This window comes from Aotus nancymaae, unplaced genomic scaffold (assembly GCF_030222135.1).
Source record: "Aotus nancymaae isolate 86718 unplaced genomic scaffold, 86718_ANA_hifiasm-v0.15.2.pri h1tg000059l, whole genome shotgun sequence".
Taxonomy (NCBI): Eukaryota; Metazoa; Chordata; class Mammalia; order Primates; family Aotidae; genus Aotus; species Aotus nancymaae.
This window is the reverse complement of record NW_026988473.1, coordinates 37,703,863-37,721,384: the sequence shown is the minus strand read 5'-3', so window position 1 is coordinate 37,721,384 and position 17,522 is coordinate 37,703,863. Positions and strand designations below refer to the sequence as shown.

At 36.0% G+C, this 17,522-nt stretch overlaps 1 protein-coding gene and 1 long non-coding RNA gene across 2 annotated transcripts in view; one reads left to right on the top strand and one right to left on the bottom strand.

Annotated features, from left to right (window-relative positions):
* LOC105720166 (uncharacterized) overlaps nt 1-17,522 on the top strand; it is a 458,507-nt gene that overhangs the window by 57,530 nt on the left and 383,455 nt on the right. The gene's annotated exons all lie outside the window — the stretch shown is intronic.
* CCDC179 (coiled-coil domain containing 179) overlaps nt 1-17,522 on the bottom strand; it is a 77,530-nt gene that overhangs the window by 46,187 nt on the left and 13,821 nt on the right. The window contains exons 3-4 of the mRNA XM_064365435.1: nt 10,864-10,938; nt 9,350-9,399 (exon numbers count right to left, since the gene is read on the bottom strand). Of these exons, the coding sequence (XP_064221505.1) occupies nt 9,350-9,399; nt 10,864-10,938 (125 nt within the window). The remainder of the gene's footprint in view (nt 1-9,349; nt 9,400-10,863; nt 10,939-17,522) is intronic.

Genomic DNA, 17,522 nt, shown 5'->3' with positions numbered 1-17,522 from the left:
ACTTTGCAATGATTTAATTTTAGAACATATAATTTTATGTCATATTTCATCAGAAGTTGTGTCTGTATATAACGGGGGTATTAAAGAGAAGTTGGCTAGACGCAATATTATTTTCATATTGTGTAAACAATTTGTGTGTCAAAGAAAAGAAATAAATGAAAAATACAAGAAGAATTCTTTTCTTACTTTAAGGTATCATGCTATTCCCTTTTGTAAGTAAATAACAAAAGTAGGCCTTTGTTATCTTTGTTTACTTTGAATGTTTACTATTAATCCGGTGCTGTGGACACTTTCACATACATGACCACATTTAATTGCAGAACAACTCTGGAGATTTCTGCTTTGGGGAAGAGGGAATAGATGTAGTTTTTCCTATTCCTCCAGCTAAGTACAACTTAAAACCATGAAAATTATATATAAAACACTTATAAGAGGACTCTGAAAGGTGAAGAGAAGTAGGTAATTATGCTAGGAATCCTTTAGACCCAAATAATGACACAGTGGTCATTTCTCTGCTCTCTTTTGTTTTTTGTTTTTCTCATATATCCCAAACTTGTAGCTGAAGAAGTCCACAACCCAGAAACACCAAGACAACCAGACAAAAAAAAAGTCCTGAAACAAAAGTTTGCTGTTTCTAGCCAAAGAATCAAGAAAGGGCAGCCTAGCATGAAATAAACTTTTAGGAAATGGAAGAGAAAATTGCCAAAAACAGAGAAGGATATTACATGATGATGATGAAAGTGTCAATCCACCAAAGAGAGAGCATTCCTAAATGTGCATGCGCCAAACCATGAGGCTGCAAAAAATGATAATCAAAAACTGTCAGAAGAAATCAACAAATCAGCAATTATAGTTCGATACTTCAACAGTCTTCTCATAACAATTGATAGAAAAACTAGATAAAAAATTAACAAGCATACAGAATTTGACAACACTCTGAACCAACAAGAAACAAGATCTGAAAACTTTAATTTAGGGTGCTACACCCAGGAACAGCAGAATACATATCATTTCATGTACTAACAGAGCATATACCAAGACAGAATATAACTTGGATCATAAAGCTAATTAACCTCAACAAATGTAAAATAATTAAAAACCTACAAAGTGTATTCTCTAATCACAATAAAATCAAACTAGAAACTTTTACAGAAAGTATCTTTAACCATTCTGGCTGCTATAATAAAATACTATCAACAGAGTAATCTATAAACAACAGATATTTATCTCTCACGATTTGAGCTGGAAAGTCCAAGGTCAAGGCCTCAGTAAACTTGGTGCCTGGAGAAGATCTATTTCTTGGCTCATAGATAGTGCTCTCTTGTTGTGTCTCCACATAGTGGAAGGTGTAAGAGGTCTCTCCAAGGCTTCTCTTATAAGAGTACTAATTCCATTCATAATGGCTCTACCTTCATGACTTAATTAACTTCCAAAGCCTCCCCACCTAATTCCATCACATTGGAAGTTAGGATTTCAACATATGAATGTCAGAGAGGAGGTTATGAGAATCCAGTCCATTGCAAAAATATAAAAGAAAAATCTCCAAACACTTGAAAACTAAACAACACATATGTTAATAACCCATGGATTAAAGAGAAAGTCTCAGGGAAGAAGATAATTCATTGCATGGAGCGAAAGGGAAAATGCAGCACACTAACATTTATGAAAAATAGCTAAAGCAGTGCTGAGAAGAAAATTTATAGTACCAAATGCATATATTAGAAATGAGGAAAAGTCTCAAATTCATAATCTAAACTCTCATCTCAAGAAACTAAAAATAAAAAGAGAACAACATAAGCCCAAAGCAAAGAGAGAAAAATAAAATAATAAAGAGCAAAGATCAGTTAAATTGAAAATATAAAACGTAGAGGAAATCAGTAAAACAAAGTGTAGTTTATTAGAAAACATAAAATTGATAAACTTTTAACAAAACTGGCAAAAAAATAAAGACACAAATTACAAATAAAATAAATGAAATAGGGCATATTACTGTAGATCCTTCAGACAACCAAAGATGATGTGGAATAAAATGAACAACTTATATATAAATTGACAATTAAGATAGAATGGACTGCTAGTTCCTTGAGAAATATAAACTACCAAAACTCATCCAATATGAAATAGATAAATTGAATACTTCTATAACTATGAATAAAGTTGAATTCATAAATTAAAAATTTCCAAAAGAGAAATCTCCAGGGCCACGTAGTTTTGCTGGAAAATCTGGCAAATGTTTAAGGAAAGGATTGGCACTAGTACTGCATAATCTCTCCCAGAAAATAGAAAAGGAAGGAATGCTTTCTTATTTATTTTATAAACTTAGTATTTCCCTTATATTAAAACCAAACACAGTGCATAAAAGAAAAGTAGACCAATGTCCCTCAAGATATATTCAAAAATTCTTAACATTAGCATAAAATGCAGCAATATCTATATACACTATGACAATTTGTACAATGACAAAGTGTGATTCATCATAGGGAGGCAAAGCTAGTTCAATATTCAAAAATCAAGGTATTCTACTTTATTAAGAGGGTAAGTGTAAAAATCACATGGTCATGCCAATCAATGCCAAAAAGTTGGACAAAGTCATTACTCTAAGAAAGTAATATAGGTGAACTTTCTTAACTTTGTATCAATAAAATACATACAGGTAACATTATTGTTAATGGGAAAAGTGCAAATACTTTTTCTTTAAGACTAGAAACAAGGCAAGGATGTGTACTCTCATCACTGGTATTCAACATAGTGCTGGGAGTTCTAGCTAGTGCAATAAAGCACGCAAAAGAAATTTTAAAAATACATATCGAAAAGGAATAAATAAAACTGACCTGTAAGACATCTAAAAAACAAAAACTTCTAGAACTAATAAGTGAATTCAGAAAATTTATAGGATACAGATAAACATGCAAAAATCACTTCTATTTTTATATTCTGACAATGAACATCTGCAATTAAATATATAATGCCATCTATAAAAATAAAATTATAGCTATAAATCTTACAGAATATGTACAGGATTTGTTTTCTGAAAACTTCAAAATGCTGATGAAAGAAATTAAATAAGATCTATATAGAGATTTATACTATGTTAATGGATATCTATAAATCATAAATTGACACACAAATTTAGTGCAATTATTTTAAAATTCCAGCAAGTTTTTTTTGTAGATAAAGAGATCCTAAAATTCATATGGGAATGCAAAGGCACCAGGATAGCCAAATCAATTTTGAAAAGAAAGAATAATGTGGGAGGACTCATTTTACCTAATTTCAAGACATATTATATAGCCATAGTAATTAAAACTATGTGGTATTGGTGGGAGAATAAACACATAGATGAACGGAACAAAACAGAGAAACTAAAAACATACCCACATAAACATGTCATACTGATTTTTGATAAAGGTACAAAAACCATTTAATGGAGAAAAGATAGCCTTGGCAACATGGTCCTGGAGCATAGATCTCCATACACCATAAAATCAACCTCTACTTAAATTTTATACTGTATATAAAAATTAACTCAAAGTAGATCATGGGACTTTAAATGTAAAGTGTAAAACTGTAAATCTTTTACAATAAAACATCCAAACAAGTTTTAGGGGTCTAATGGTAGGCGAAGAGTTCTTAGACTTGATGCAAAGAACAACCACTAAAGTAGCAAGTGATAAACTGAACTTAATCAAAATTAAAAACTTTTGCTTTGTGAAAGACCCTGTTAAGAGGATAAAACACCAAGTACAAAGTCTGGGCTACCTTTTTCAACATCACACAGCAGGCAACAGAGCAGAACTGACTTCATATTGAATCCACTGGGAAAGAGCCTGTTTACATTTTTGTTTAGTACGTGTGTATAATTAAGTTAAAAAACGTTTTATGCAAATACATAATGACTAGAAATGTTTTTATTGAAGCCCCTTGTATTAATTATGGCAGTTTTCCCTTTCATTCTTTATGCATATGCACTGCATTCCAGCATTACTCTTCAGAAAAGTTTTGTAAATATTCTTATTTGGCTAGGAAATTGTCTGTGAGGGGACATATTTGTTCTGCTACAAACAGCAATGTTGAGTACACATTACTTTTTGATAGGTATAGCTCCTCTTTATCATTGACAATAAAAACAATGGAGACTAAACAAAGGAGTAATAAATTTAATATTTCCTAGCCTGACATTGGAGCTAACAGCATAAAGGGAGCTATAATCATTTTTTTCATTTCTACATTGTCTCCTCTCTCTAAATATGACTTTATTACATGTATTTCTTTATATGGCCACTCTGTTTTCCCTGCTCCGCTCATTTAACTATAAGTCATTTCAGAACAGGGACTAAATATTTTTGTCTTCATAAGCTCAGGCTTAGCAAATTGCCTGGCATGAGTTACATAGTAATAAATATTTAAGTGAATAAATTACTATCTTCATGTTAATTAGACTAAAAAAAAACCTCGAATATTCTATGGAATGATGAGAATTGCTTTATGATTGTTGCCAATGTGAAGATTCAGCATCAAAAAAATATTAGGTGCTGTTTAAATTATCTTACTTTTTCTGCTACTTAGAACATTTTCTCAACTGTTAGTTGCTGTGTTATAAAGACAACTTTTTAGAAGTCTTTTATTCAGTCCTTTCTGTGCTCCCCACAGGACAAGATGGAATTCATCTCTCTTTTTATGTTTATTTATTTTATTTCAATAGGTTTTTGGGGTAACAGGTGGTGTTTGGTTACATGAATAAGTTCATCAGTGGTGATTTCTGAGATTTTGGTACACCCATCACCTGAGCAGTGTACACTGTGCCCAGTGGAATTCATCTAGTTTTGTAATCCTCCCTTCTTTTCCTATTCCTGATATTAGGCATTCTGAGATGACCTGAAGTATAATTGATTTTACGGCATACACTAGTATATAACAAGCAGCGTATACAAGGTATCAAATACAAAGTCTTTAGAGTCAGATAAACCTGCATTTGAAGACTAACTCTGTCTCTGACCAGTTGCTTAGTGCTGAGGAATCACTTTGAGCCTCAGTTTAGTTATTTGTAAGATAGAATTTCATAACCGTTAGAGAGAATGAATAGAAAGCAAGGTGTTTGGCGTAGAAGAGATTAACATTCAAAGGACAAATAGTAAAAATTATCAGCCATTTTACTCAATCTGCTGAATAACACATTAATGACATTTTCTGAACATTATTACTACTTCCATCATTATCTGTCTTTAAAAATCAATTTCTACTAACAGTGCTGTGGTCATTCTTTAAATCATTTAGGGATTTATCAGATGTACTTATTTGAGATGAAATAAGTCCAGTGACTCAGGTTAAAGATTATTTTCTGGAAGAAGTGAGGCCAAGAAACTAAAAGATCCCCAAAAAGTTTCTATCCTGTGGGGATTATTTCAGTCCAACCTATTCCATTTACAAAGCCAATTTCAGAATGTGTTATAGGCATCACTATTGATTGAAGACTTTCTGCACTGTGAAAAATTTGGTTTTAAATGTCTATCCTAAAACCTTCTATTTTAGCAAATATGCCAGCAAGTCAGCAGCATTTTCCGTGGTACCGTCAGAATAGTTTTCAGCTGAATTCCTCTTTTTTTCTTTTTAACGTTTATCATCATGGGAGCTATCTCCATGGATATATCTCCATAAGGCATCTCAGGGTTATACAATCCATACAAAAAAAGGCTTACATCTGCCTTTGGCTCATTTTTCTCCGCATGCATGATTTACCCCATAATGTGCTGTGCTGTGCTTTGGGATCCTACAGAAGAAAGCACTGATGTGACTCATCTCCATCATGGGGATGTCCTGGCTCTGCTGCTGCTGCAGCCATTCCCACCTTATTGCGCACAAATATGAGGAGGAAAACAGGAACAGAGTTGTTGATGATAGTGTCTAAGATGATTTATCACAGGACAGTTAACAAAGGGGTCCTTCTGCAAACAGGAGGTGCCAATTTTAGGCTGCATGCTAGTACTAAATAACTAGTATTAATAACAATAAATATGCACTTTTAAATAAAATTTAGATTGTTTCCAAGTTTATGACTTTGGAGGCTTGGTTATTTTTTGAGAAAAAGGCGGACAGAACAAGGATAGCACATACACTGCCACTTTTTTCTTTATTCCTGCTCAGTACTGATTGGTGGACATTTTTGGTTGTACATCCAAAATGAGACTTTTCCCATCTTTTCTCTCAGCCATCCTCAGATTGCTGGCAATGAATCCCAACATGGCTGCAAGACGACTGCCTCACAAGGCATAAAGAAGGGGCCTAGACTAATGGGTTTCTTCTTACGTGGGTCTCTGATAAGGAAGGGAAATCTTTTCCAGATCCTCCCATCAGACTCTCCATATATCTAATTTCCCCTAACTCTCAGAACAATAGCTAGGAAGTATCCAGGGGTTGTGTACCATATCCTCCAAACCAGTTTGGAATTCTATTATCCAGAAAAGAAGAGATGGTTTTGATAAAAATGCTGAATGGCTGCACCAACACCAGCACTTCTTACCTCTAGATATCTGATTAGATGAGATAGTAAGTGCTAGTGTTGCTTAAACTGGTTTTAATTAGAGATTTTGTTCTTTCAGTGGCAGGCCTTCTCACTGATAGTTGTGGTATTTGGTACCATTTTTGATTTTTGGAGAGAGCTGCGGTTTCACTTCAGTGGATTTGTGTTGGAATAAGTAGCAAGATACAACTGGGTCAGGAGGGTGTGGGCATTCTGAAGCATTCAGTTGGGGAAAAGGTCTGCAGGTGAGTGCAAGATAATTTCCAGGAAGCGCAGAGATACAAAGTCAAAGGAAACCATACCATCCAAGTAACCTACGGCTGAGTCTGAACGGTAAAACACAAAGATCAGAAGTCCCCAGATGGGAGAGCAGAGCAAGTGTATGCGTCAATGTGATAATGAAATATGTTTCCATGAAAAGGATAGGGTGCCCAAGGCTGGTAGTTATTGGATGCTTTCCTACCCCCTAATGAATGTGTGATCTTGGCTTAAAAGCACAACTTCAGAGAGATAAATGAGTCCATTTTTTTCTAACACCTCAGCATCTTTAAAATTTTCTATTTTCTGAGCTCTGCACTGCAGAATGCCTCTAGTGTTAAGGGGCAGATTTGGGCTTGGCACAGTGGCTCATGCCTGTAATCTCAGCACTTTGGGAGGCCGAGGCTGGTGGATCACAAGGTCAGGAGTTTGAGACCAGCCTGGATGAAACCCTGTCTCTACTAAAAATACAAAAATTAGCTGGGCATGATGGCATGCATCTGTAGTCCCAGCTACTCAGGAGGCTGAGACAGGAGAATCACTTGAACCCAGGGGGCAGAGATTGTGGTAAGCTGAGATTGCACAACTGCACTCCAGCCTGGGCAACAGAGTGAGGCTCTGTCTCAACAAAAACAAGCATATCTGTAGGTATCTGAATGAAAAGTTCTGCTATGTGGTTTTCTACAGAGTAGCTCCTATTCTGGAATCACTAGCCAAAGCAACCTTCTGTTTAGAAAGTGGAAAAATATGTTTAGGAAGTGTTTATATATTGTGCTGCAAGTAGTGAAGTTAAGAAGCCTTCCCTGAGACCCTTTTCTGAGCTTGGTACTGGTCCAGTTACCGTTGTTCAGAAATAACAGAATAATAAATTATAAAATTTACACAGCAAATTACAAAGGCACACTTTTTTTTTTCCTATCAAGCTAGCTTTTATCTCTAGAAGCAATTTTTACATATCAGAGTAGGCACCTGTTCCTCTACTATATCATGAGCTATCTATCTATCATCTATCCAGCTTCTCTTACAATGGGTAGACATCAATAAAGGCTGGCCAGCCTTTCTAAATACAAAGACAAGAAGATTGACTTAGAAAAGAATTTTAAAAATACCTATCCCAATCATTAGCCAAAACCTCCTGAAAGATCTGAATTTATGCATTAGCTACTATATCAGGCAGGGTTTTCAAGTGTATGCAACAGTAATCACTTTAGCTATTTAAGCAGAAAATTTATTGAATGGTTGAGTAGCTCTCAGAATCTCTGTGAAGGGTATAAATGTTAGAAACTAGGTAGCCAATAATAATGACCAAATCACACTGAAGAACTGGTCTAGTCTAGACATCACTGTACTCCCTTGGTCATAGTCACCGTAGTATATTCTGGAGATAGCATCAGCACTGGCCTATAACACTACTTTTGAAATTGTAGTGTAGCTTAGCACTTGTGTAATCTTACCTCAAATGATACTCTTTACAAAATAGACTCTTTGCTTCTCTAGTTTTTGCATTATTAACATATGACTCAAAAATCTCAGATGGGTACATGCAATTGGAAGAGAACAGATAATGCCCCTGAGCCTCAATTGCAAGAAAGTCCAGAAAAGTGAGAATCTGGAATTATTCTTTCTTTAGGAGGAAGTGAGATATCTCATTATATAGAGATTTCTCAAACTGGAGACTTAGGGAAGCATTTGGCATTGTCTGTAGACGTGTCTTTTTTTAAAAATTGCTCTGCCTTGGCAGGTGATGGCGGATCAGGGGGTTTGCTACTGACATCTAGTGGGTAGAGGCCAAGGATGCGGCTAAACATCCTATAATACACATGCCAATTTATGACAGCAAAGGATTAACTGGTCTGAAATATCAAGAGTGCCTCTGCTGGAAAACTCTGCTCTTAAAAGAATAGATAGAGCCTCAATACATGTGGCCAGTTACAAATATTGAAACAGTGGCCAATTTTTTTTCTTCTTTACTTGGTTTGCCTTTTCAGTTTCCACCCTTTGCTGTGATTCTATTTCTCTATCTTTCTTGAGAAAAGACATATAAAAAGAAGATGTAATAGATCTACTTTTGCATTTATATAAAGGAATACCTGAGGCTGGGTAATTTATAAAGAAAAGAGGTTTATTATGGATCAAGGTTCTGCAGGCTGTATATATATGATGCTGGCATTTGCTCAGCTTCTGGTGAGACTTCAGGAAGCTTCTAATCACAGTGGAAGGCAAAGGGGAGCAAGTATGTTACATCGTGAGAGAGAGAAAGAAAGAGAGAGTGGTAGTGGAGGTCCTGGACTCTTTTTAACAACCATATCTCATGTAAATTCAACGCGAGAACTCACTCAGTACCACCAGGAGGACACCAAGCCATTCTTGAGGACTCTGCCCCCATCACCCCAACACCTTCCCCCATGTTCCATCTCTAACATTGGGGACCACATTTCAACATCAGATTTGGAGGGAATATATATCCAAACTATATCAACTATCAACAAGAAATTTGTTCACAGAAGTCAATAGTTTGCTTAAGATAACAAAAATAATAAGTAAAAGAATCATTGCTAAAAACCTACAACTCACCTCAAGGCTCTTGCCGTTTTCACTCTGCCATCTTGTTCTTCTATAGCTCTCTGAGACCAAAGAAAATATGTTTACACATTATTGTTAGGACATTTTTAGAAAGACTAGTTGTAGCACATAAGAAATGAGGAGCAAGTCCACAATTATAGTTTCATCAATCATCCTGAAAGCAGCTGAATAGATTGTGTAGTCAACTTGCAGATGAATTAGGAATCTCTTAATCCTCTTCCAGAAGAACTGAAGCCAGTCTCTTACATGGAACCAACAGTGAAATATGTTGAATTAACTGAATAGCATCTTAGTCTCATCGGGCCTGGTATGTAAAAGAGGATGGTGCTAAGTAGCATTCCTTAATGGTGCTATAGGGCTACTATTCCCTCTATTCTGCTTTCAATTACTGTTAGGCTTTATCCACTATCTACTGGGCCCCAAGGCAGCACTATTTTCTGCTGGATACAGCACTGAGGGTAGAGGGGTAAAGAATGTTCTTTCTCATACCTGAATGATTCTCTGCAACTTGGAGAAAATACTTGTATGTCAACAGTTGCAAGGTCCAGAACAGGGAATTCATTTATAATGACACATTTTAGACATGCCCATAGCAGCAAGGCTAGGATCCCGTTGAAATATATCAGTGTCATGGTGTCAATCAGTCTTTGGCTTTGATACTGGCCATGGTGTATGCATAGTATAGTGCATTATTCTGTAGCAACCAAGTTTGGATGGCAGAAGCAATTTTAAAATCCCCTTGCCTCCATGGGGTATATCTGAGCACTGCCTTCAGAGGCAAGGAGAGAGAAAACATACATTTTGGACAAGAGTAAGCATTTCAGATATGGGGAAGGCTGCAGTGGATTAAAAACACTGGATAAGCTGAGAATGTTATGAATGCAAAGGTTGTGTTTCAGGAAATTTATTGCAGACTATTATTTATATCCTAAATTGTATAGGAGGTTATTTCAGTTCTCATTATGTTAATGCATTTAATTATCATAAACTCCTATGAGAAGATACTACACTACTTCCATCTCCATTGTCCAGAAGACAAGGCTAAGAACTGCAGATGTTAAGTAATTATTACAAACTAAGTAGTAGATTTATACTCGGATCAATGTGAATTCAAATTTTGGACTCTTAAATATAACACTTTATGTTACTAATCAGCCCATGTTTTTCTTATTCTGGTTGAGAGTATCATCAAGTTGCTTGCATCTTTCCACCCTTAGTCATTCCACATATGCCTTTCAGAAGGTATTCATAGCACTAGCTTCCCAATTTCTCCCTTGGACAACAAGAGGCATTCTTAAAACTTTGAGAGAAAATCTGATACAATTGTTACAAAGAAAGAAAACTCAGCCTCCTCACTGACCAACCTTCTTCATTGTCACCAAAAACAATGTTTTGTTGTTCCTGGGGTTTTGTTTTTTTTTTTGTAAGCTTAAAATAAAAATAATGTATTGTTTCTTATCATTCTGTGGGTGAATTGGGCTCAGCTGGACCTTTTTGCTGCATACCATGAAGGTCGATTCGTGCATAGGGCTGCACTCCGCTGACTGTTCCATCCAAGATGCCCTGTCCTGTTCCAGGGTCTTAGCATTTTAAAGTGGTAATCATGACCTTTTAATGGATCTTGAAATCAGTTTAGTGGGCCAATTGTATTAGTCTGTTCTCAGGCTGCTAATAAAGACATACCCAAGACTGGGTAATTTATAAATGAAAGAAGTTTAATTGACTCACAGTTCCACATGTTTGGGGAGGCTTCACAATCATGGTGGAAGGTGAATGAGGAACAATGTCACATCTTACATGGCAGCAGACAAGAGAGCTTGTGCAGCATAACTCCCATTTATATAAACATCAGATCTTGTGAGACTTATTCACTACCATGAGAACAGCATGGAGGAAACTGCCCCTGTGATTCAGTTATCTCCACCTGGCCCTGCTCTTGACATGTGGGGGTTATTACAATTCAAGGTGAGATTTAGGCAGGGACACAGCCAAACTATTTCAATCATGACCTGCCTTAACTACAATTTAAAAAGGATTGACTAAAATGTAGATGTGACAGCATGTCACTTCCACTAATGGTAGTATGATGTGAAAGTTTTCCCATTTCAGCCTGTATAATGTGGACGCATGGAAATCTAAAATAGCCACTGGTGAACTACTGTAAGACCCACTGTAGAACACCACAATTCACCGTGATCTTGCCTGAGCTGAGGAGGGCAAGGATAGAAAAGTGGTCATCTCAGAAAGTATGGTACAGAGAAGGAACTTTGTCATAGAGTCTAATATTGCAAAAATGCATTAGTTAAGTAAAATAAAGGGACACACAAACACATACACACATTCACACTCGCACACTCTTCCTTTGGTTCAGAGCTGTCAGTAGCTTATTGGTGATCTCTGACTTGAGGCAAATATTCCCTCACATTCATTCTAATTCTGCACATTTCATATAACCTTCTGAGAAAAGATCTGCCTTCCTGGGTAACTTTCTACTCAGAAGAATCACCTTGGATCACAGACTCAGACCTTCCTGTTAAGAATACTTCCTGTAACAAATGGAAAACTGTGGAACCCAGGTTTTCCTGTGTCTCTCATTTGAGTTTTGTTTGTTAAAATTGGCTATTGGAAGAAAATGTTATTTGGGGGAGAAGAAGAACATTATAGCCTCTAAGAGAAAAAGAGCTTCTTTCAGCACTGATTTTGCAGTTATCAGCAGAGATTTTGCTCCAGAAGCAGGCTTTGCTTTCTTCCTCAGCCTCATTAGCTAGCTGCATTGGGTTGTAAGGCTCCTGAGCTAAATGCTGCAAGGTGGTACATGACACCAGTTTAGGAGCATTTCCTAGGAAGAAGCTAACAGAGCAGGAGAAAAGTGCTTTCATAAAAATGTGTATTTCTCTACAAAATACAGGATAATAAATGTGAGATGTAGCAGTAGCACAACAAGCAATTTGCAGTACTTGGATATATAGCAGCCCCGAGTCAGGGCAAAGTAAACCCACCTGATTCTGACATTCTCTCTCAGATCAATACCTGCAGATGATGTTCAACAATGAAAGTTGCCAAAAATATACACTGCTTCCTGTATACATTTCTGTAAGTGACTATATGACATTCAGAAAAAGTTATATTATCAACAGTAAAATACTGATGATTCTGACACTATTTGGGTAAGTACCTGGGAAATATTACTTGACCTTTTTAACTTGCATTTACTTCATGTCTATAACTCTTATTTTCTATATCTAAAAAAGAAATAGCAGGAGAGAAGGGAAAAGTGAAGAAATACTACAAAATGCATAAAAGTATTGGAAGGATTAAATAAGGTGGCACATACAAAGTATTTAGACATTATATCTTTATCATAGTAAGTTATTAATGAAGGATACATGTAATTATTTTGATTATGATTATGTATACCTTGTAAACAATACAATAAAAACATAATCACAGCCATAAACTCCATAAACCCTTTCAATTCATTCATTCAGTAATTTTATTAGACACATACATGGTGAAAATTCTGGATTCTAAAAGTGCAGAGATGAATACAACATGCTTTCTGCATGTTAAGAGCTTGCATTTCATCAGAGGAGAAAGGCATGTAAATTAATAACTATAAATAGCATGATGGAAACTATAATAGAGCAATTATAAAATGTTACTTTTTAGGAGGCATAAAGTAAATCTCCAGAAAGAAGAGGCACTTTGTTCTATTTCTACTTTCAACATGGGTTACATAATATTTAGAACACGAGTCAAGGCAAGATGAAGGCACAGAGCAAAAGAGGCAAGCTCATTTCCCCTACCCAACACACACAGGCACATGTGTGTGCATGAATGCATACACACCTTTCTATCTGGTCTTCCTGTTCTTTGTTAGCAGCTTCCCAAAAGTTGGAGGAAGGGCTGTAGAACTTGAAGAGCCTCACAGTTATTTAGCATTTACAGTGTGCCAGTTGCTATACATATGTTACTCAACTTACCATTATTATAAGCCAATGGGGAATGGAATTACCTCACTTTTCAGATAACAGTTTGAGTTTCTGTGGCAACTGTGGTTTTGCCTACTTTGTGAAATTCTCTTTGTAGTCACTCTTCTGATGATAGATCTCATCTGTCTGGAAACAGGAGATGGTCCAGCTAGGGCAATTGGAGTCACTACCTTGCATTTTGTGCTGGAGCTGGCAGTGAAGCCTTCTTTATTTTTGACCACCAATGCTATGTATGTAATCCCAGAACTGAGGACAGTCTTGTTGATACTGCAGGAGGAGGTGAGAGAATGCAAGGGAATAATGTAAGGAGGAGAGAAATAGAAAGTTCTGTTGGTACTGAGTCCTCTGCTAATTCTTGAGGTTTCCTGGCTTCATCCTTAGGTTTTCTGAAGCATCCAGTATCTTTTCCATCAATCCTGAAATCCTTATGCTAGTAAAAAGTTCAGTTTTTATCAATTGCCACCTTAAGAGTCCTAATATAGAATATGCAGCTATTGTGGACAGACCTTGAATTTGAACTAGGTTTGTGTGAATAACAGTTTATGACTTTTCACTGAACTCATTTATAGTATTTTAATGTGTGTAGTTTCCTGGAATTATTTTAAGCCACCTTTTTCTTCATGTGTAGCTATCTTTTCAGTCCCTATCCTGTTTTAGATAATGTGGAAGTGAATGATCTAATTGTTTTTTTTTTTTTTCAAAATATTATGAAAAAAGTGACATTTGGAATCCATAGTTATTTTTTCTTTCTTTTCTTTTCTTTTTTTTATTATTATTCCAAAAGGCAGTAGAGAAAAGAGGTTAAATGTATGGGCTCAGGCACTAGTATCCCTGGGTTCAAATCCGAGCCCTTCATCTTATTAGCTGGGTAAACTACCTCAAATTACCCAGCTTCTGTGTGCCTCATTTCATTCTTCTACAAGTGTACAAAATTGTACCTACCACAAGGTTTGCTGTGAAAGTTAACTTAATGCACAGGAAGCACTTAGAAAAGTGTCTAAAACATAATGTATATTCAAAGATGGTTATTTAAATTTTTTTAAGTTGTGGTGATGCATATATACATATATATAATTTTTTTATATAGTGAAAACCTTCTTTAAATAAAATCTGACCTGAAAACTCAAAATGGAAACTAGATAATTGTAAAGCTGCTTTGGAAGATAGAATGGGATTTCTGGATCTCACTTATTTAGTGTCAATTCCTCTTTTAAGGCATCTCTAATAGATAATAGGAGAATTTATTGAACTTTTTCACTGTATTACCTCTACTGTGCTCAGTTTATCTGTATTATTTTAAAATGTTATCAGTGCAGTGATCTTACGAGGTAGGTATTATATTCATATACAAGTTTCTTTATTTTACAGAGCAAGAAACCAAGGCCTTTTGAGGCTCAGCAACTTGCTAGAATCACACAGCTAGTAACCAGCAAAGTTAAGCCTGGAGTTCAGATCTGTCTGACAGCCCTAACCCAAAGCCGTGTTCTTAACCATCTCATTATATTACCTGCCCTCAGGTATCTTAAATACCTCATTTTAAAATTACCATTTTAGATGAATTGGTCATTCTTGTATCTTGAAATGATGAAGAGCAGGCTTTACTTCTGGATTTTCCCCAGGAATCAATTTGTAGAACACATTTTTTCATGTGAGTTTGGGAATCCCTATGGCATTAAGTTGTGTAAAATGTGAATCCAAAGAAGCTGGGCCCATCAGAATGGGAATAAATAGTAGGCCACAGAAACCAAGCAAACACAATGCATGAATATAAGAGATTTAGTTAACAAAGAAGCAATGAAATGCTTAGATTACTTTAAAAGAGTAAATTTTACTGAATGTTTCTTTTCTTTGGGTCAATGTTTAGCATCATAATAACCACATGAAGCTATTGCAAACTCCTTTATGGAAAAATTTCTACGTTCCCGAAAGACAGACCATCCATGATATTTGATAGTAGGCAACCAATAGAATAGATAGTTTACTGTCAGTCCTCTTGATAATCATTTATCGCCTTCTATAATGAATCCTTCAGCAGGAAGAAACTCCCCTGCTCTGATGACCTCTGGTAGTCTTCTTCACACTGGTATTTGGAAACTTCTCAGAAAGTAGGCACTGTATTTTTTTTTATTTCTCATTTCACTGCTACTTAGTCTGAAAGAAACTTTCATTCTTTGAGTGCATCTTAAAGACCACAACCTCTATGACTGTCTCCCATCTCCCTAAACCAGGCCTAGAAGAATAATTGGAGGAAATTTTACAGGACCATGGGCAGAATCTACTAAGTTGCTACTCTTGATAAGAGAAAAGACCTCTGATCAAGAGACTAAATTACTTAAAATGAGACACCAAGTAGAATAAATGCCATGATTTTACTCTCCTTCTTCTTTTCAGCAACTGCTGAGGCTGCTTATTGGGTAAATCCAAATGGAAGCCACAGAGTATTAAAGCTGGTTGTTGGTGTAGGCCATACAAGTCAGCCTCTGAGAGCAGAGAGTAAGAAAGGGAAAGGTATAGTACAGTGAATGAAGAAATGAAGGCTGCCTAGTGTAGATTTTGTGTGCACACATATACTTAATTAAAGTATATGTACACAGGGATACACATATAATTAATTAAAATCCACTCCTTGCCAGTCATTAGAGCAAACTTTACTACTTGCCTACAATAAAGAAATTTTCTATTATCAGTGGAGCTGGCCTGAGTGGAAGGGTTTTTTTTAATTATTAAAACTTTAGATTCATCATAGCAATTAGTTATAGCTGTAAATCAGTCAAGTAGAAAAACAGAAAACTAAGTTAATTTACTTCTAGAAACTGGTTAGTAATTGTATCAGATGAGATCACAGAACAAAAATCCCAGTGGCTTTCCAGGATACAATTTCTGTAATGACACGATTAAAGCTGGTAGTCATAGGGGTTGAGGTATTGGGGCAAATGATCAGAAATACAACATTACTCTAGTCCTTCACCTTTTTCATAGACTGGAACCTGCACCTTTTTCATAAATTGGATCAATTTTTCTTCTACCTATTAAATTCAAGGATCTATAGTGGCCCTCACTGTATAGTGAGCAACTGAATACTAATCATGAGAATTAGTCCAGCTTATTTATAATAAATATGCTTCCAGGGGAATTTAAGCATGTAATTCCTAAGTCTAGGAGAAACGTGTTCCTTTTTGGATATCATATATATATATATATACAGCTGCAGGTTACAGAAGGTATTTCAACGTTTTTGCTAAAGGGGACTAAGTTTCAAAATCACACAGACTGAATTTGACTTCACCGTAACTGGAACTTTTAACATTTTAGAGCTTTGAAAATTGTCATTAACAGATATGCAAATAACTTGCCAAATGGATTATGTAATAAATGCAATAACTGACATGGCCTCTGTATTTGAGTGTGTCAGAGACAACTTGGCAGCTTATTTTTTTGAAGTAGTTGTAATACGTGGGGTATCAGCATCCCTAAAAACATGCCCTGGGCTGCTCTTGGAGGGAGACCACCAAAGGGAAAAAAACCTTTCAGCTCTGCCTCCCAGCCCAGCCTCCCAGCTCCCAGGTAATATGGGAATCTTTCCTGACTTCAGTTCTTGGGGACATAAGCCTGCTTATTGAAATCAACAGCACCATACATGGGCAGAGGCAAGGAAAAATCTTTTGACCTCAAAGGGACTGACATATAAAAGAAGTACAGACAAGTTGCAGCAAAGGCTTTTGGAGAGAAACTGCTGTTTAAACTCTCTCCTGGCTCTTGTGAACAAATGGCCAGTTTCCATGCCCTTAAATGTGTTCTCTTTACTTAATTTATTCAGTGACTTCCTGTGTCACTGCTTTGGATTCTGCATCTCTGTGATTATCCTTCTATGAGACCCTGCTGTGAATCTAATCTGTACTTTGTAACTTGGTAATGATGTGGGCACATTTGAGTTGTACCCTAGTGACTCTGAGAGAATCTTGGATGGCATAATCTAATGTCTCTTAGATTTTTCCCTCTACTGTTCCCATTATACTTTTATGGTTTTATTATATTGGGTTTCTACTAGTACTAGTATTTAATTGATATTTTTCTTTAAATTTACTGTTTTTGTTTCAAATATGATTAAATATTCATAACATGCTTTGATTTGCTAGCTATGTTTCTACCCCCATATGTATTAAAATTATTAT